Source organism: Crocodylus siamensis, chromosome 1 (genome assembly GCF_052110815.1).
Source record: "Crocodylus siamensis isolate JL-2025a chromosome 1, ASM5211081v1, whole genome shotgun sequence".
Classification (NCBI taxonomy): Eukaryota; Metazoa; Chordata; order Crocodylia; family Crocodylidae; genus Crocodylus; species Crocodylus siamensis.
In genome coordinates, this window is record NC_143395.1 from 203,618,922 (window position 1) to 203,635,554 (window position 16,633).

Below are 16,633 nucleotides of genomic sequence, written 5' to 3' on the forward strand. Positions count from 1 at the left end.
AGGGAAGACCCTGCTACATTTGCAAATTAAAGCTTAATAGCCAGCAGTATAAGGTTAGTTCACATTTTTGAGGTCTAAGTTTATAGCTGGCTGGAGCTTTTGATTAGTGTGATAGCTACTTTGCATGTGTAGCTGGTCTCAAGGTAACTGCACAATTAATCAGTTAATTGTGAAATACCTTATAATGTGTAGAGGGAGCCATAGATATTACTTCCATCATAACTCTGGTGGCAATTTTTCCTTGCTGCTGCTATGTGCTTTCAAACTATTCCTACAGGCCCAGTGAAGTCAAAATTCTACTGCGTTTTGAATCTAGCTCATGATGAAGGAATACTGCCCGGGAATAATACTACTGTCATTCTGTTCTGAAAATGTGGTAGAAATCTTTTAGATTGCAGAAGATTTTCCTAAAGGGGAGGAAATCTGGAAACAATACTTTAAAAGGAAAACTGACTTTTCTAGAAAAGAAAAAAATATTCTAAAATACAGAGAGGTGTCAGAGTTCCTGAGCCTGCCCAGTTTATCAACCATAGAAGAATAAACAGCATACTTATATGTTGCTTTACAGCTGGGAGTCATCATTTTGGTATGAATGATATTATTGTTCTGCAGTTATAAATAAACTTTACATTATAGAATCACAGAATTGTAGAAAAATATGGCTGGAAGGGACCTCAGCAGGTCATGAACTCCAAGCTCAAGTTAGCTCCAGCTCACCCAAGTGTCTGTCTAGCCTACTCTTAAAATTTTCAGTGATGTAGATCCACAACTTCTCTAAGTAATCTGTTCCAGTGCTGAACCACTCTCATTGCGCAACAGAGGGTTCTCATCTCTTGTTGACAGCATTTTATTCAATTAGTTATTTTATAGGAAGTGTTCATTTCAGGGATTTCTGCAAACCCCACGCATCTGGACAATTTCAGTTAATTTTCCCACCTATCTCCACTTGAATGGAAAGACATATTTCTAGCAGAGAATAGTTAATAGCCAATATACTACCAGTAGGCTAGAGGTTAGAATCTCTTCTAGTCCTCTATGATATTAAAAGCCAGATCCTCAAATGGCATAAATCAACATAGCCTTATGGCTACTGAAGTGGGATTATACCAGTTTACACCAGCTATGGATCTGATCACGGCAGTACTGTAACTAGGTTTGGGACAAAGGGGACCAGGGTCAGCTAAGACTCCTTGCCCTCCTGCCCAAGGTGCCAAAGATGCTAGTTACATCTCTGGGCCCTGGCAGTGTATGCAGCACTTAAAACCACAAGCAGGGAAGAAGAATAAGGGGGGTAAGCACAAGAGAGGAAGAAAGAAACATTTAAACTGTGTTACAAACAATCTACTTTTTCGAACTGCCTCATAATTTATACATGTTTAAGTCACTTGTTTTTAGAACTGCTCTGAAATTCAAAGGAAGTTACAGCAAAGATCTGGTAAATGCAGTTTAGATGGTTAAAGCAGAGCCAAGTCCTCTGCTATGGGGACAGTGCTCGCAGAACTGTTCAGGAAGTCAATGGGCTTGCATTTTCAATAGCTGTCTCCTATTTTGTGACCCTGAGCTACAGCAGGCTCAGATGATGTGACAGTGGCTTGGACTGGCTAAAAAACAGGGTTTTTAATTCATGGGAAATTTCAGGGGTTTTCTTTTACTTTATGTGGGTACTTTTATTTACTCTGAATCAGACTGAAATAAAAATATTCCTCAGTTTCCCATGAAATGGAAATCACTAGTATATTTCATTTCAGAAACACGACAGTAGGAGGTTTCCTACATGAAATATGCTGCCTGGCCTCTGTAGCTGTTTAGTGAAATTGGCAGTCTTACCAGTTTGCTGATAGCTAATGGCAGTCAAGAAACTGAGAAGAGAGTCATGAGGAATGGCAGGCAGCCCCACCATGGTGGACTGTATAGAGCCACAGACCTGGGAGTCTGTCCTGTATCTCCAGGCTCGGAATCTCAGCTGGGTAGCAAGGTTCCTGGAAGACCTGAGAGACCTGACTCAAGCTGGGGTCCTCAGGGCTTCTAGGCTCCCTTGCTTTGCAACTACGGGCTGAACCCATTTACAGCTGCTACTCCCAAGGCTTTCGTGATTCTAGCTCCATAGCACACAGGTCACAAGGTCAAGCATGGTTCGTTGCCCTAGATTGTGGACCATGGTATCTCAGTGCTCATGGCCATGTGGAAGTCTGGTGTCTCTGTCCTGGAGCTGTACAACCCAGAGTGCCTCAGCACTTCCATGGCCTCTGGGTCCCTGACAGACTCACTAGGTGGGCTCTCCCAGGATCTCAGATCCAAGAAGCACAGAGACCCTGGAGCAGTCTGCCAGGGGTCTAGGCAGGGGCCCATCAGAATCCTGCCTTGGAACAGATGGTAGTTCATCAAACCCAAGCTATTTCAGATGAAATATTTCAGGTTCAATTAATTGCTCTTCTCTGGGCAGCTCTCATTACTTGGCGGCCAAGCTCAGTAATTAGATGTCTAAATGAAACTAGCTGTGAGCAGAGAGGTGATATGGAAACCCTTTTCAGAAACAGGCCCATACATCCTTATCCATAACATTTATTTATGTGAAATGCCTGTGTGAATATATATGTTTCTCAAAAGTGTCTGTATTTTTCCTTTGGTTGGATTCGTTTTGTAAATGCTATTGACCTGTTATTAACTTGAACCTCTTGGAATTATTCAGGGCATTTTGCTCATCTTTACCTGGGAAATCTGTGTTGCAGGGTTACTCACTGGCACACTTTCAGTCTCTCCTGTGGGAATAAAGAACTTCAGTCAATTAAAATGACTTATTATGATTACTATAAATAACTGGAACAGAGTGATTTGCAGGCCTCTTCAGGTGCAAATCTCTTTTTCAGGAGTCAGTCCTGATTTGGGAGAGGTGGATACTCCACCACTTGTAAAATCAGGTTCATTTATAACATGGGAATGGGCAAACTGGGTCAAACCTGAAGTCCATCTAGTCTGCTGCCCACTCCAACAATTGCCAGGACCGTGCCTCCTTATTTATAAGAAGAAGGACAAAGCCTCACAGTATCTAATTTTGAATAAGCTACTCACTAGGGAAGTTCCATCCATCAGGTAGTGGGTAGTCTGTCTGTTTCATCAGTTTTGTTCTGAATTATTATGGCTTTATAGCTCTAAGATGATGGAATTTTAATATAAAAAATACGACTAACTTGACTACACAAGTTCTCATTATCCATCTAAATGTTCAGTCCCCTTTTTATCTTACTAAGCTCTAAGTTATATTTTGTAGCAATCAGTTCCACACATTCATTGCATGTTAGATACTTAAAGAAAAAGCTTAAAATTTGTGGGTTCTATTTTCACTGAAGTACCCTAATGCTTTCATTAGGTGACAAGGTGTCAAATGATCAAAAGCCTTAATTGACCAAGGAGCATAAATGCCATTTTTGTAAGTGTCTTAGATACTAAATCTAGGGTTAGGCATAAATTTTGAATCAACACTGAGTTCATATTTGAGTGATTTTCCTACCACCATCACAAATAAGTACCAGCTTTCTTCAGAATATTATTTTCCACTGAAAGCCAAGAATGTCTGTGTTATGTTCTGGGGCCTCATGTGAAAATATGTGGTACTTCATGGGTAATGTAGTTCTGTTGCTTTGTACCTGTGCTCTCTCCTAATAGCCAGATCCCAGATAGATTTTATCTCTTAGGGTGCCCTGTGGCCATATACATCCCATTGTGACCACCTCCCCTCACTGAAAGGAAAACACGTGGTATAATGTGGGCAATGTAGTCCAACCAGAGAACCCAGCCTATGGAAGACAACAGGAGGGTGAGGCACTAGCACAATGCCTCCCCTGCAGCACCAGGGCAGCCTTTCTGAATCAAAGTATCTGGGGTTTTGGCCTTCAAATTTGGGATTTCAATTTTTTGCAAAAGATGCTCAAATTTTCCTGACAAGAAAAAGGAAAAACTCATAGAGCCTTAGGCTCCAAGGGGCCTGCCTCACTATGGAGCATGGGACCTGGGCTTCTAAACCACTTTGCATTGACTTCAGCATCTGAAGGATTATGGCACTAACAAAAGGTACAACGCTACCGGCTGTCTGATGTGAGGACAGGCTCATACTAGGATTGTGCAGGGTGCTGTAACTGGAAAAGGTGTTTGTGTAAGAAAAGAAATCACATCATGAAACCCAGATCACAATAAACATTTGACTATATGTCCTCAGTTCTTCTGACAAGGAAAAACCGCTTAGAATTATAAACCAGGCATTTACAAGGCTAGATAGATCCTGCTTGTCTAGCTTTCCAGGCTAACAGTGAATTGAGAATGATTTACATCTGTGGTTGCTGCAGTGTTGTCACTGAAGTCTGCAAAGCAAATTTATGGTCAGTTTAGAATTACCTCTTGGAAGCTCAATTGCATGGGAAGACCTCCAACTTGTAGCAGTATCTGAGTAACGCTAATGACTAGAGAGAGAAAATCAGGAAAATAGACTGAGCATGCTTTGGTCTCTCGTGGCTTAGTGCCCTACTGTTTGGTGCTCTCACACTTCCCTGTGACTTCATTCCTGCAGTACTGACATAGTCTACTTTGTATCAGATTCTGTGGTTCAAGCAAGCTTGATTTACAGCCTATGAGTACTGGTGTCCTACTCTAACTGGCAAAGTTGCAGCTGCCAGGTGTAGAAATTAGAACAGTAAATACTGAAAGACAGTGTTGCTCACCCTTCCTCAGCTCTGTAGGGGTGAGGGGAAGTAACAGCTTTTCCCATCCCTCTTCCTTGGATGGGTAAAGGCTTTCTGGATCACTGCCCCCAGTTCTCAGAGAACTGAGTGAGGCACAATGCTTCCCAGTGTTCCCCTACACTGGAGCAGTAACTGTTGCTCCTTACTCAGGGCCAAGCCTTAAATGGCACAATCCAGCCTTGATTAGCTCACCACTGGGGGGACCTGGGTTATTCCAAGGAAAACAGGGCATTAGCTGTATGATATTTTCAGTGATGTCCTGATTCAGGGAAACATGAGATAATTCTCCACTGAATCATAGAAATAAAAGGTAGAAGAATTATTAGGTCTGCACACTCCTCTCTGACCCCATGCATAGTGAGTGACTCCTTCCACTGTCTAGTGTTTTGTCCAACCTAGTTTTAGATGGGTTTGCTGAACTCAGCATTAATGATCATCAGGTCCCCACTTCGAAGTTGTAGGAATGACAGAGAGTGATCAAAGGGTCTTACTACAACTCCAGAGGTGTATGGTTGAGCTTCGCTCCAGATTTACTCCCAAATATGTCCTTGCTTGACCCAGCTGTAAATAAATACTGACTCCTTAGGCTGGAGAGTCAAAAGCAGCTGAACACAATGCTGGCCACATCATTTCCTTGGGCACTGGGAAACAGGCATCTCTGACAAGACCCTAAGTCAGCCTTTCCCCTCCCCAGTCCCATGCATGAAACTGGCTTAACAAAATCGCATGGTTGTTTGTTCGTTTTTTAATTGGATTTTTAAATTTCCTTTCTGGTTTGGGCCCTTCAGAAAATACACATAGGCCATATTTTCATGCACTTTTCCACAACCACAAAAACTAGACACCGACATTCCTCTAAAAAATGAAGCCAAGATTCTCACGTAATCATGTTGCTTTGGGAGCTGGGACATTGAGAAAATGTCCATTCTTGCAAGACTCCTAAATTAATCATGTATGTTTCAATGCTTTCTGTGCATTTTTTCTGGTACATATTTTAATAGAACCGGACTTCTACAGTAGGACAGGTATCTAGTAACCTCAGAAGAGGTTGAGCAGATTTTTTTAATGCTTGATAAGCTTTAAAACAGATACTGAAAACATTGAAATGGGCTCTTAAAAACAAACACAATTGCTATACATCAATACAGGCATTGGGTGCCCCATCAACTGACCAATCAGAAAGAAGAGATGAGTGCAGATAAGAAAGTTAGACCTAAGATGCTATTGGAAATCCTACACTGACAAGGTTCAGAGAGTGAACTGCTCTTTGTATCCTGTGATTGTATCCAAGGATACTAGATCCAGAAGTTTAGGAATGAATGGAGAAAGTTTTGGAAATTTATCTTAAGCCTTTGCACCAAGGACTCAAGAGTAACTTTGTTGTACCGGGGCCCACACTAGGAATGATTCATAGAAATACTTTGGGAGGTCAGGAAAGCATAGCTCTGTCCAGGTCCCTTCTCCAACAGTGCTCCAGAGAGCACTACGCTTATTCCCCAGCTCCTGTCTGGTTCTACTACCTAATGGGGAATAAGACAGGGAGGCTCGACTTCCTCTCCACTCCAGGATGGTTTCTCAGACTGGCCTGTAACTTGCAGCCCCCAAGGGTCATCCTATTGACTCCCATGGGTTTGGATTGGGAGCTGATGGTGCCTACTGCAAGTTCTTAGACACATGCATTAAAATATGGATACTTCCTCAGGGGCAGCAGACAGTGGAGGGCCCCCTACATCCTCCTTCTACCCCTGTACTGTCCAGAGCAGAACACCTCTTTAAAATTCAAGGGTATCTGTTAGAAACCTGCTAGAAATTCACCCTATGGACCCAAGGCAGAGCACAGAATATTATTACAGAGCTGTGGAAAGTGAAGGTCTTAGGTTACCTTCTCATTTCTGCTGTGACACAGAAACATCTGCAGCCCAGGGGGTAATATAAATTAATTGAAAGCATCCTTGAGTTAATTTCCTTCTCAGCTGGTTTTAATGCCTGGGATCTAGGTCCATAGGTCTAATTTAGTGAAATTAGAATAAAAAATTAACCCTGCAGATCCCATGCTGTAACTTAATTCACTTCTTGAGATATCCATTATATTCTGGAGGGGAAAATGCAAGCAGATCCTGCTCTCAGTTAATGTTACTCTACAAGTCCTTTTACACCATCAGAATTTGGTGGTTTTCGGAAGAGTTGAGGGATTTTATGACTAAACACTGGGGGTCCCCCCGCCCCTGCATTGTTCATGCTTTCACACTACTCAAAGACTCATGGAATCTACCCTAACCTACCCTAATCAAAATGGGATCAGAGGAGGAGAAAGTTGAGGCATTGTGGGTTAGGATACATGGAAGTCACAGGGAAAGGGACTTGGTGGTGGGGGTCTGCTACAGACCACCACACCAGGATGAAAAGCTAGACTTGGGATTCTTGAGGCAGCTCTCAGAGGCCGTACAGTCTAGGGACATGGTTGTCATGGGGGACCTGAACTACTGACATCTGCTGGGAGGAGCAGTCAGCCAAATCCAGCCGTTCACATAGGTTTTTAACCTGCGTGCAGGACCTTCACCTAATGCAGGAGGTATATGGTCCCACTAGGGGGAATGCCTTACTGGATTTGGTGTTGGCTACAGGGGAGGACCTGGTAGGGAAGCTGCAGATTCATGGTCGGCTTGGGGACAGTGACCACCAATCAATCAAATTCACCATATGGCGTAGGGTGGGTAAGATAACTAGTAGGGTGGAAGTGCTTGACTTTAGGAAGGCTAACTTCAGTGTGCTCAGGAGTCTAGTCAATGGCGTACTGCAGGAGGGAGCCTAAGGGACAAAAAAGAAGGCATATAGGCAGTGGAAGCAGGGGGAAGCTACCAAGGAGGAGTATACCTACTTGGCCCACACTTGCAGGGAGGCAGTTAGAAAGGCCAAAGCAACTACAGAGCTGAGGCTGGCAACACAAATTAAAGACAACAAAAAGTCTTTTTTTAGGTATGTAGGGAGTAAAAGGAAGGTGCAGGGCAGCATAGGACCCCTACTGAACAAGGAGGAGCAATTAGTGACAGAGAGGGGGACAAGGCTGAGCTATTCAATGAGTTTTTTGCCTCAGTGTTCCTGAACAGGGCTCAAGATAAGTCTCCTAATGGGTTCTTAGATGGGCATCAGAGGGACACCAGCCCACCAACTGTTGATGCTGACTTGGTGCAGAGTCACTTGGATGGACTGGATGTGTTCAAGTCAGCAGGCCTGGATGAGCTGCATCTGAGGGTACTGAAGGAATTGGCTGGTGTCATAGCAGAACCACTGGCATGGCTGTTTGAGTGCTTGTGGCACTTGGGTCAGGTCTCGGAGGACTGGAAAAGGGCCAGTGTGGTCCCTATTTTCAAGAAGGGGAGGAAGGAGGATCCTGAGTAATTATAGGCCAGTCAGTCTCACCTCCATCCTTGGAAAGGTCTTTGAAAAGATTATGAAGGATCATATTTGTGGGAGTCCAGTGGGAAAAATAATGCAGCAGGGAAACCAGCATGGATTTGTAGCAGGTAGATCATGCCTGACCAATCTGGTTTTGTTTTATGACAGGGTCACAAAATGCTTAGATGCAGGAGTAGAGGTGGATGTCGTTTTCTTGGACTTTAGCAAGGCCTTCAATACGGTATCTCATCCTATTCTCATAAATAAATTAAGAGGCTGTGACATAGATGTTTACATGGTCTGGTGGGTGGCAAATTGGCTTAGTGGTTGCACCCAGAGAGTGGTAGTAGATGGGTTGGTATCGACCTGGAAGGATGTGGGTAGTGGGGTCCCGCAGGGTTTGGTCCTTGGACCTGTACTCTTCAATATCTTCATCAGTGACTTGGATGTGGGTGTGAAGTGTACTCTGTCCAAGTTTGTGGATGATACTAAATTGTGGGGTGAAGTGCACACTCTGGAGGGTAGGGAACGATTGCAGGCAGACCTGGACAGGTTAGAAAAGTGGGCAGTACACAATAGGATGCAGTACAACAAGGACAAGTGCAGAGTGCTGCACCTAGGGTGCAAAAATATCCAGCACACCTACTGGCTGGGAAGTGACCCTCTCAGCAGCACAGAAGTGGAAAGGGATCTTGGAGTCATAGTGGACTCCAAGATGAACATGAGTCATCAGTGTGATGAAATCATCAGCAAAGCTAACCGCACTTTATCATGCATCAGCAGATGCATGACAAATAGATCCAAGGAGGTGATACTTCCCCTCTATGCGGCATTGGTCAGACCACAGTTGGAGTACTGCATCCAGTTTTGGGTGCCGTACTTCAAGAAGGATGTTGATAGACTCAAGAGGGTCCAGAGGAGAGCCACTCGTATGGTTAGGGGCTTACAGGACAAGCCCTATGAGGAGAGACTGAGGGACCTGGACCTCTTCAGCCTCTGCAAGAGAAGGCTGAGAGGTGATCTTGTGGCTGCCTACAAATTCATTAGGGGACGCAGCAAGGGATTGGAGATGCTCTGTTCACCAGGGTGCCTCTTGGGGTAACAAGGAACAATGGTCACAAACTGACAGAGAGCAGATTTAGGCTAGATATCAGGAAAAACTTCTTCATGGTAAGGGTGGCCAAAATTTGGAATGGGCTTCCAAGGGAGGTGGTGCTCTCCCTACCTTGGGGGTCTTTAAGAGAAGGCTGGATAGGCATCTGGCTGGGGTCATCTGACCCCAGCACTCTTTCCTGCCTAGGCAGGGGGTTGGACTCGAATGATCTGTTGAAGTCCCTTCTGACCCTAGCATCTATGAATCTATGGACCACGATTGGGGAACTTTCTATCCTCTGTCCCTGCTCCCCATGTGGAACTGGCTGCTCTGGAGAGAGGGGAGCTGTGAATACAGCAAATAGCTGCCTTAGGGGACAAGTGAGGGCTGGTTTCCCAGCCTCTGCTCACTCCACAGAGCAGACAGCTTTGCCAGGGACTGCTCCAGGGGATGTGGAGGGCTAGATTCCCAGCCCCCTTCCCCTCCTTCCCCCTACCCCAGAACAGCCAGCTCTGTGCCAAACAGGGCAGCTGCTGGCATGCCCCTCCCCTACCCTCAGGCTTTCCCACAGCTGACCCACACCATGGACAGCTCCCAGCAAACCTCCTGCCTGGCATCAGGTCCCCTCCCAATGTGCATGGGGCCAAGAGGCAGCTGCTGCTGCAGCTGGCAGAGCTCTCCCGGCCCTGTGCCCACTGGGACCACCCAGTGCCCCTTGCCAGTCACATAGGCTAGTGGGGAGAGCCTGGAGCTCCCCCTGGCTGCAGCAGGGGGGCAGAGCAGGGAGGGAGCAAATCTGCTCCCCTGTAGGCTTACTGTGCACTAAGCCTACTTCAAATTAATGGTGTGTGTAGGTATGCCCTGTACATCTCTGAAAGATGGCTAGGAGGCTGTAATGTTCATTTGGCACTGGTTTTAAAGCAGGGATATTTTTAATGAGTAGTTTATTTCCTAAAAAATGCAGATTTGGTCACTCCCAAATTTTCTGTGAATTTAGACGGAATTAGCTAAATACTTATAGTTTGGGGGGCAGGGGGCGGGAATCAAGGGACAGATTCACAGAACTGCTTGGGAAGGTGCTGCTGCTGCTTCCCATTTTGCCTAATAGTCCAAATATTCACATGGACATACAGAGACACAAATCAACACTCCTGCTCTGGCTCAGACAGAGTGGACCTAACCTTGGGTCCTACCTCCAACATGAATAGTCTAACTACCAGGCTGGAGAAGGGCTCTGAGGGAGTGAATCCTTCAGTCTGCCTTGTAAGAGCTGTTCCACTTTGTCTGGTATATTTAAAAACTCCTCGACCTGTAGAGAGAAGCCAAAGGAGAGAGAGGAAGAGGATACATGGCATTCTAACCTCATGAGTATAACACTCACTTGGGAGGTGGACAGCAGAGGCACCAGTAACAGCTGGCCTGTGCACCTGTCCTTTCTTTTCCCTGGCTTTTCATAAACATGGCTGAAAATAAAAGATTTAATTTCAGGTTGAATAGAATGTTTAATTTCACATTAAAAATGGGGGGTATTTTTAGGGCAGGAGGGAGAGAGAGTTCCATTTTGGTGAGAAGCAAAAAACCAAAAAAATATTTTTGTGTTGATCCAAACCCCGTTTTTTCCCTACAGTTCTGCTGTCAATGGGAAAACCTGTTATTTGCACTACCTTAATTGGCTTTACTCTTAGCTCTGGTATAATGCAAAAAAGTACACAAAAAGCAAATTATTCAAAAAGGCTAAAGTCTGAGTGCAGAAGTTTGGGGGTAAAAAGCTGTCCTTGAATGTCTTCTGTGCAGAGGAGTTTTAGAAAAGAACGAATGTACTACCTGACTCAAATTTTCTGGAACATACTGTTATTCCTTATACCCCCCACCACAGACTTTAAACAACCTATTAGTAGATATAGCTAAGGAGTGAAAACTCCTCCAGTTTATACAATGTACTTAAATATATGGTTTATTTTAAACACATGCATAGCATAGGATATATTTAAAATTAGGCATGTGCTTAAGTACCATGTTGAACTAGAGTCTATGGTTTATGCAATATACAATGTTTTCTTTAATAAAATCAGCTTTCACCCAATCAAATTAACACAGTAATTCAAAATTCACTGCCATGTTTTCAAAATGGAAGCCAAAAATACAGCAACACAGTGCAACAGATACACAGTCCTTTGATCTCCTACTTTCTGTGGAAATATATTGTATGGAAAGGAATGAAATATTTCTACATTTTCAGATTCAGATAAGGCTAGTTTTGTTTCTGGACTGAATGGGTGAGGTTTTCCAGCACTCGTGGCTCTGTTCTAACCATATGATAGACCAAATCACAGCCAAGGATGAAAGGTTTTGAAACAACATTCCCAGTCCAATCTCTTTTATCAAAGTCTCTTTATAGGGCACAAGGTTATATGGGCCAGTGGGGGTGCTTTGTAAAAAGGAGCTTTTTCTTGGGTAGATGCATAGTTCAGTTTTTAATGTCAATAAGTGCATGCTGTGCAATGTGTATGTTACCTTCTTGTTTGTTTGAATCCATGGCTGCTAATGGTTATGAGGGTTGCCAGGGGGTTCTATCTTCACTTCAGAGATCTTCTGTTGTTCACTGAAAACATCCCATGGTTTAGAGTAACTAACATGTGAGTCCAGTGATACACTGAATGATCCAATCCCTGTTTTCAGAATAAAAGCATAAAAGGTTTATTGAATTAAATCTGCTTGCAGATACCTAAAATAAACATAGCAAAAGACAGGGACAGAGTGGAGCTGGTACACCCAAAGCAGCGGCATGCTGACAGTTCAAAACCTCCCCATGTCATCTTTCAAGTACTCCAAGTTTTTAGGCCCAAGGGCTTAATGAGAAGCATTGAGGAGCTATCTGTCTGTTCTCCCATTTAGACTCTTCCTAATGTAAGAGGGAGGACCACATCTAGCTCCCAAGCTGCCATTTGCCCCCTTCCCCAGTTGTTCCTTCTAGTAGAGATGGGGTTGGAGTGCAAGAGCTGCATACACTGCAGCCTGGTAGTTAGTTAGACTACTCATGTTGGAGTTAGGACCTAAGGTTGGGTCCACTTTGTCTGTGCCAGAGCAGGAGTGTTGGCTTGTGTTTCCCTATCCCCATGTGAATATTTGGGCTTTTGGGCAAAATGGGAAGCAGCAGCAGCACTTTCCCATACCCACACTGCAGGTTGGTGGTGCGTGTGTCCAGGAAATGGGGGCGGATGCTGTGTGTGCAAAAGGGGTTGAGTAGGGGGAGCCAGCCGGCTAGGCAGACAGGCAGAAATACCTCCCCTTACCATATGGGGAGCCCAGGGTCCCCCCACCACTGCTCACACAGCAGACACAGACCAGATCCCCCATTCTCCCAACTGCATACACTGACTGAGCATCACCTGTCTCTGCACACACAAGGTACAGGGTGAGCCAGGCTGCCTGTGTTGCAGACCGAGGGCTGTGGGGAAGCTGGAATGTTTGTGCTATGTGAGCTGGGGGCAGGGGGAATGGTGCTTGGTAGCTCAGGGGGTGAGAAGGTGCTTGGGGGTACCTGCCTGCCTGCCTGGCATATGACCCCCTGGCCTAGCCCACATGGTGTGCAGCCCTCGGCTGCCTGAAAGTTGGATTTGATAACACTGGCTTCTGGAGGCCTCTATCCTGCAAGTGCTTAGCCCTACACATAACTGTACATACATAAATAGTCCCATTCACTTCAGTGGGCATAACTAAAGGATAGAAACTGTGCATCTGCTTAAGTATAAACCTCAGTGAAAATTTTAAAAATCGTGCTTCATTTTAAAACTAAGTGATCTAGAATTTTCACTCCTGATGCTGGGATTGTTTTTCAACCTTTTTGGATTCAAGGCACCCCTTGTTAGAGTCAAGGCACCCCTTACAAAATGCCAGCTCATAGCTTTCACTCATTCCTTGACTACCAGTAAATAATGGAGCAATTCTTTTGTTGTGAAGAACTTAGAAAGACCACAACAGGTGGTTGTGGTGATCTTGCAGCACCCCAAGGTGCCTCACTCTAGTTGAAAGTCACTGGGCAGAGATGCTGTCTACAAAGCTGAGTTAATTTACATTGTTTCCAGTGCCTGGATCATATTTCAGCAATATAGTAACACAATGCTCTTACGTTTTGCTCAGCAAAAGCTGAGAATTTGCAGAACACAGCAAAACTGGTGGGAGAGTATGAAATCACAAGGTCAACATTTCTTTTACATGTCTAGGCTTTTTTGTTTTAGATGCTGAGTCACCAATTTTTGGAGAACAGAATAAAATGTGCATCACAATCTCATTTCAAAGTCTCCTTCATGCCAGTTGTCCCAGCAGGAAACTCCGATCCTGTCCTACTGGAGAGGGAGAATGTGCATTGGGATATGATGAAGTGGTGGTGTTTCATTCACCTGTGATAACCATTCCAGCGCTCACTTATTGGGAAAGAGGAAGAAGTGAGTGGAGAATGGCATCTTTTGAGACTAACTGGTTCAGAGTGACATGAGTTTTCGCAGACAGAAGTCTACTTAGTCAGATGCTATGAATAATGTTCATGCAGCTCTGAACTAGTTAATCTCTATAGTGTCACTCCTTCCTATGTTTTGCCTGACTTCAGACTGACTTGGCTAACCACCTCTTATTGGTGACTGGTGCCCAGTTTGATCTCTTGTCATTCATGGTCCTGGATGAACTCCAGAATGAGTTCAGTGTACATGCAGAATTTCATGCAACAGACTTTGGTTGTATTGCAGATATATTTATGGAGTGAGCAAATGAGGTAATTTTATGCTGTGGAGGGAAGAGAAAAATGGATTGATTTTTTACTCAAAATTGGAAAGTTTTTCATCTGAAACCATGCTGGGATCTTTTGGAGATTTATGTTTAAAATTCCAAACATGACAACAAGAGACTGTAGTTGAAACTATTTTATAACACCCTGCCATCCCCCTCTCTCTAGCACATGATAAACTATGTTAAAAGAATGGGAAGATCACAGACTCAAGCATCAAAAGCTAGGATATGCCAGAATTCATGTTCCCAATGCAGTCTTAATCCAGCCCCCAGGATTAAGAGTTGCTTTAGCATTTTATGCTCTCTTAACCAATACAGATAGCCAAAGTTTGTTACACTGTAAGCAATAGGTAAGAAATGGGGATGTGTTATATTATGCAACTGAGCACTTACCTAATACACATACAAGTAGAGTACACTGTAGGCCTGTTCCCAGCTGTCAAAAGTGATTTTATACAATCACTCCAATCTCTAATTATCCCAGGCATAAAATGTAGGGAATTCCTATTTGCCTTCTAGAATGAAGGCATGTATGTGGCTTTGCCCAGTCATAAAGGATGTGATTTGCACAAAATTATTCACACAATCAGAGGCATAGCTCATTTTGATTTCTATGATGGTAGTAGCTACAATCCTAATTAGGGAGCAGGGCCCCACTGTGCTGTACTTGCATACGGGTAAAAGACAGTTCTGTTTAAAAAAAGTTTACAGCTGATGCACAGGATTGGTGGATAGTAACTAGTAAGTGGAAGAGCCAGAACAACTTATTTGGAAAGCAAGCTTGGAGGGAGTTCTGGGCTTGTACTGCATAAATGTGCAAGCTGCAGGTATGGGGGATTGACTCATAGGGGGTTGAGTCTGCTGGTAAGAGGGGTGCATGGGCTGTACATAGCTGAAGCATGTACAAGTTTCTCTCACTGGACATCATTTCCATGCTTGCCTTGGTTGGGATACATGAGAACTGTCCTTGCACAACTTTAACTCTCTTTTAACACTGATTCTTCAGTGAACATTGCATTCTATCCAGTTCTTGGATGGCAAAACAAGGGCTGGGGAGCTAAACAAGAAGTTTTTTTGCTTTGTCCAGCTGTAAAGAGCAACTTGCAGCAACAGCGTTTGTGTTGTATAGAGCACAACTAGAAGCAGAAGCAGAGAAACCAGGCAGGGAGAAGGTTCTGTCATGACCCCATCTGTTTTATGGGACCCTCTACAGAATAGCTTAGCCATGCCTAAGGGGGTCCTGAGAAACCTTCCTGTCCTAACAGTGCAGGCTTCTTTTGTGTGAACTTTAGCTGTCATTGGTAATGTCCTGATGGAACCTTATGTTCTTCATTTAATTAAATAAATTACATTATGCTGGTTACTTTCCAGCATGTAAGGGTTGCTTCATAACTCAGTGCCATGTAACACAGCCTATCTGTCCTTCTTCCTTCTGAACTGGTCATTCACCAGTTCAGGGTAAAACCTATCCAGTGCTAATTCATGTAAAACTCCCATGCCTCTCTATAGTAGGGCTGACTCAGAACCAGATGGGAGCCTAGTCTTCTAACCCTATTTGTTTTCTCAATAATAAGAGCTTTTATACTCTTTCTAATAGTTTGAACTAAAGTATGTGTGTATGCATATTTCATCTTCAAGACCAGTAAATTTGCATTTACTGAACAGCATCCATCTTGCTCCTGTCATATGTAAAAGGTGTTGAAAGAAGGGAATAGGGAATTGGAAATAGGACTCTGCTTGCAGATAGTGGCTGAAGATTCAGGGGCCCCCTGGGGCGCAGGGGCAGCATGGCCCAGGCAGGCATCTTGGCACAGGCATCCAGGTCCAGGGCCAGAGGCTAGGGGCAGGTGCAGGGCTCCATGTGGGCAATGTCAGTGTCCCAGGGCCGTTTTTTGCCAGGAGGCCCTATGAGCAGCTCCACTCCCACTGTCTGCTGTCTACGGGCAACCACCAGCACCGCTGGGACAGGATGGGATGGGACAGCCCCGCCCTGCCATGGCCAGAAGAGGGGTGGGCAGGTGGGCAGCCAGGGGCAGCACAGAGCCCAGCCCCCCCCAAGCCAGCCCTGGCCCTGGTCCTAGCCCCAGCCCTGGCCCTAGCTCATCCCGCAGTGCTGAGGGACTGCAGTGCAACAGTCGCTGCATGGAAGGGCTGGGCTGGCTCAGGCTGGGGCCACCTTCACCTCAGCAGTGCTCGTGCTCCCTGGCTTGCTCCAGAGGCACAGAGGGAGTCAGACAGGCCCAGTCACAGCCCCCTGGCTGGCACACAAAGAACCTGCCCTTACCTGGTGGGAGGCCTCCAATTTTCTTCTTGCCCAGGGCCCCAGTGAATCTTAATCTGGCACTAACTGATAGTGAACAAATGTGCATGCACCCATTGAACAAATGCTGGCTTGATTCCATCATCCCCTCCAGGAGCATGGCCTGTTAAGTGGTTGGTATGTCTGAACTGTCAGGGGATCCAAAGCTTGCCTGATTGGCCAGGTCACAGAAGGAAAGCTTTCTTGGCAACCAGGAACTCTAGATGCATTTTTTTTAACAAAAAGCAAATTCAGATTGTGCAAACTGGGTACATCACAGGGGTCACATGAATGCTTCAAGAAGCACAGTCTGGCCTGCAGGCCAGGCAT

The 16,633-nt window shown here is 44.8% G+C and overlaps 1 protein-coding gene across 1 annotated transcript in view; it reads right to left on the bottom strand.

Moving 5' to 3' along the window:
- ARHGEF33 (Rho guanine nucleotide exchange factor 33) overlaps nucleotides 1-16,633 on the bottom strand; it is a 74,356-nt gene that overhangs the window by 37,571 nt on the left and 20,152 nt on the right. Inside the window, exon 4 of the mRNA XM_090052901.1 lies at nucleotides 2,710-2,759. Coding sequence (XP_089909027.1) covers nucleotides 2,710-2,759 — 50 coding nt within the window. The remainder of the gene's footprint in view (nucleotides 1-2,709; nucleotides 2,760-16,633) is intronic.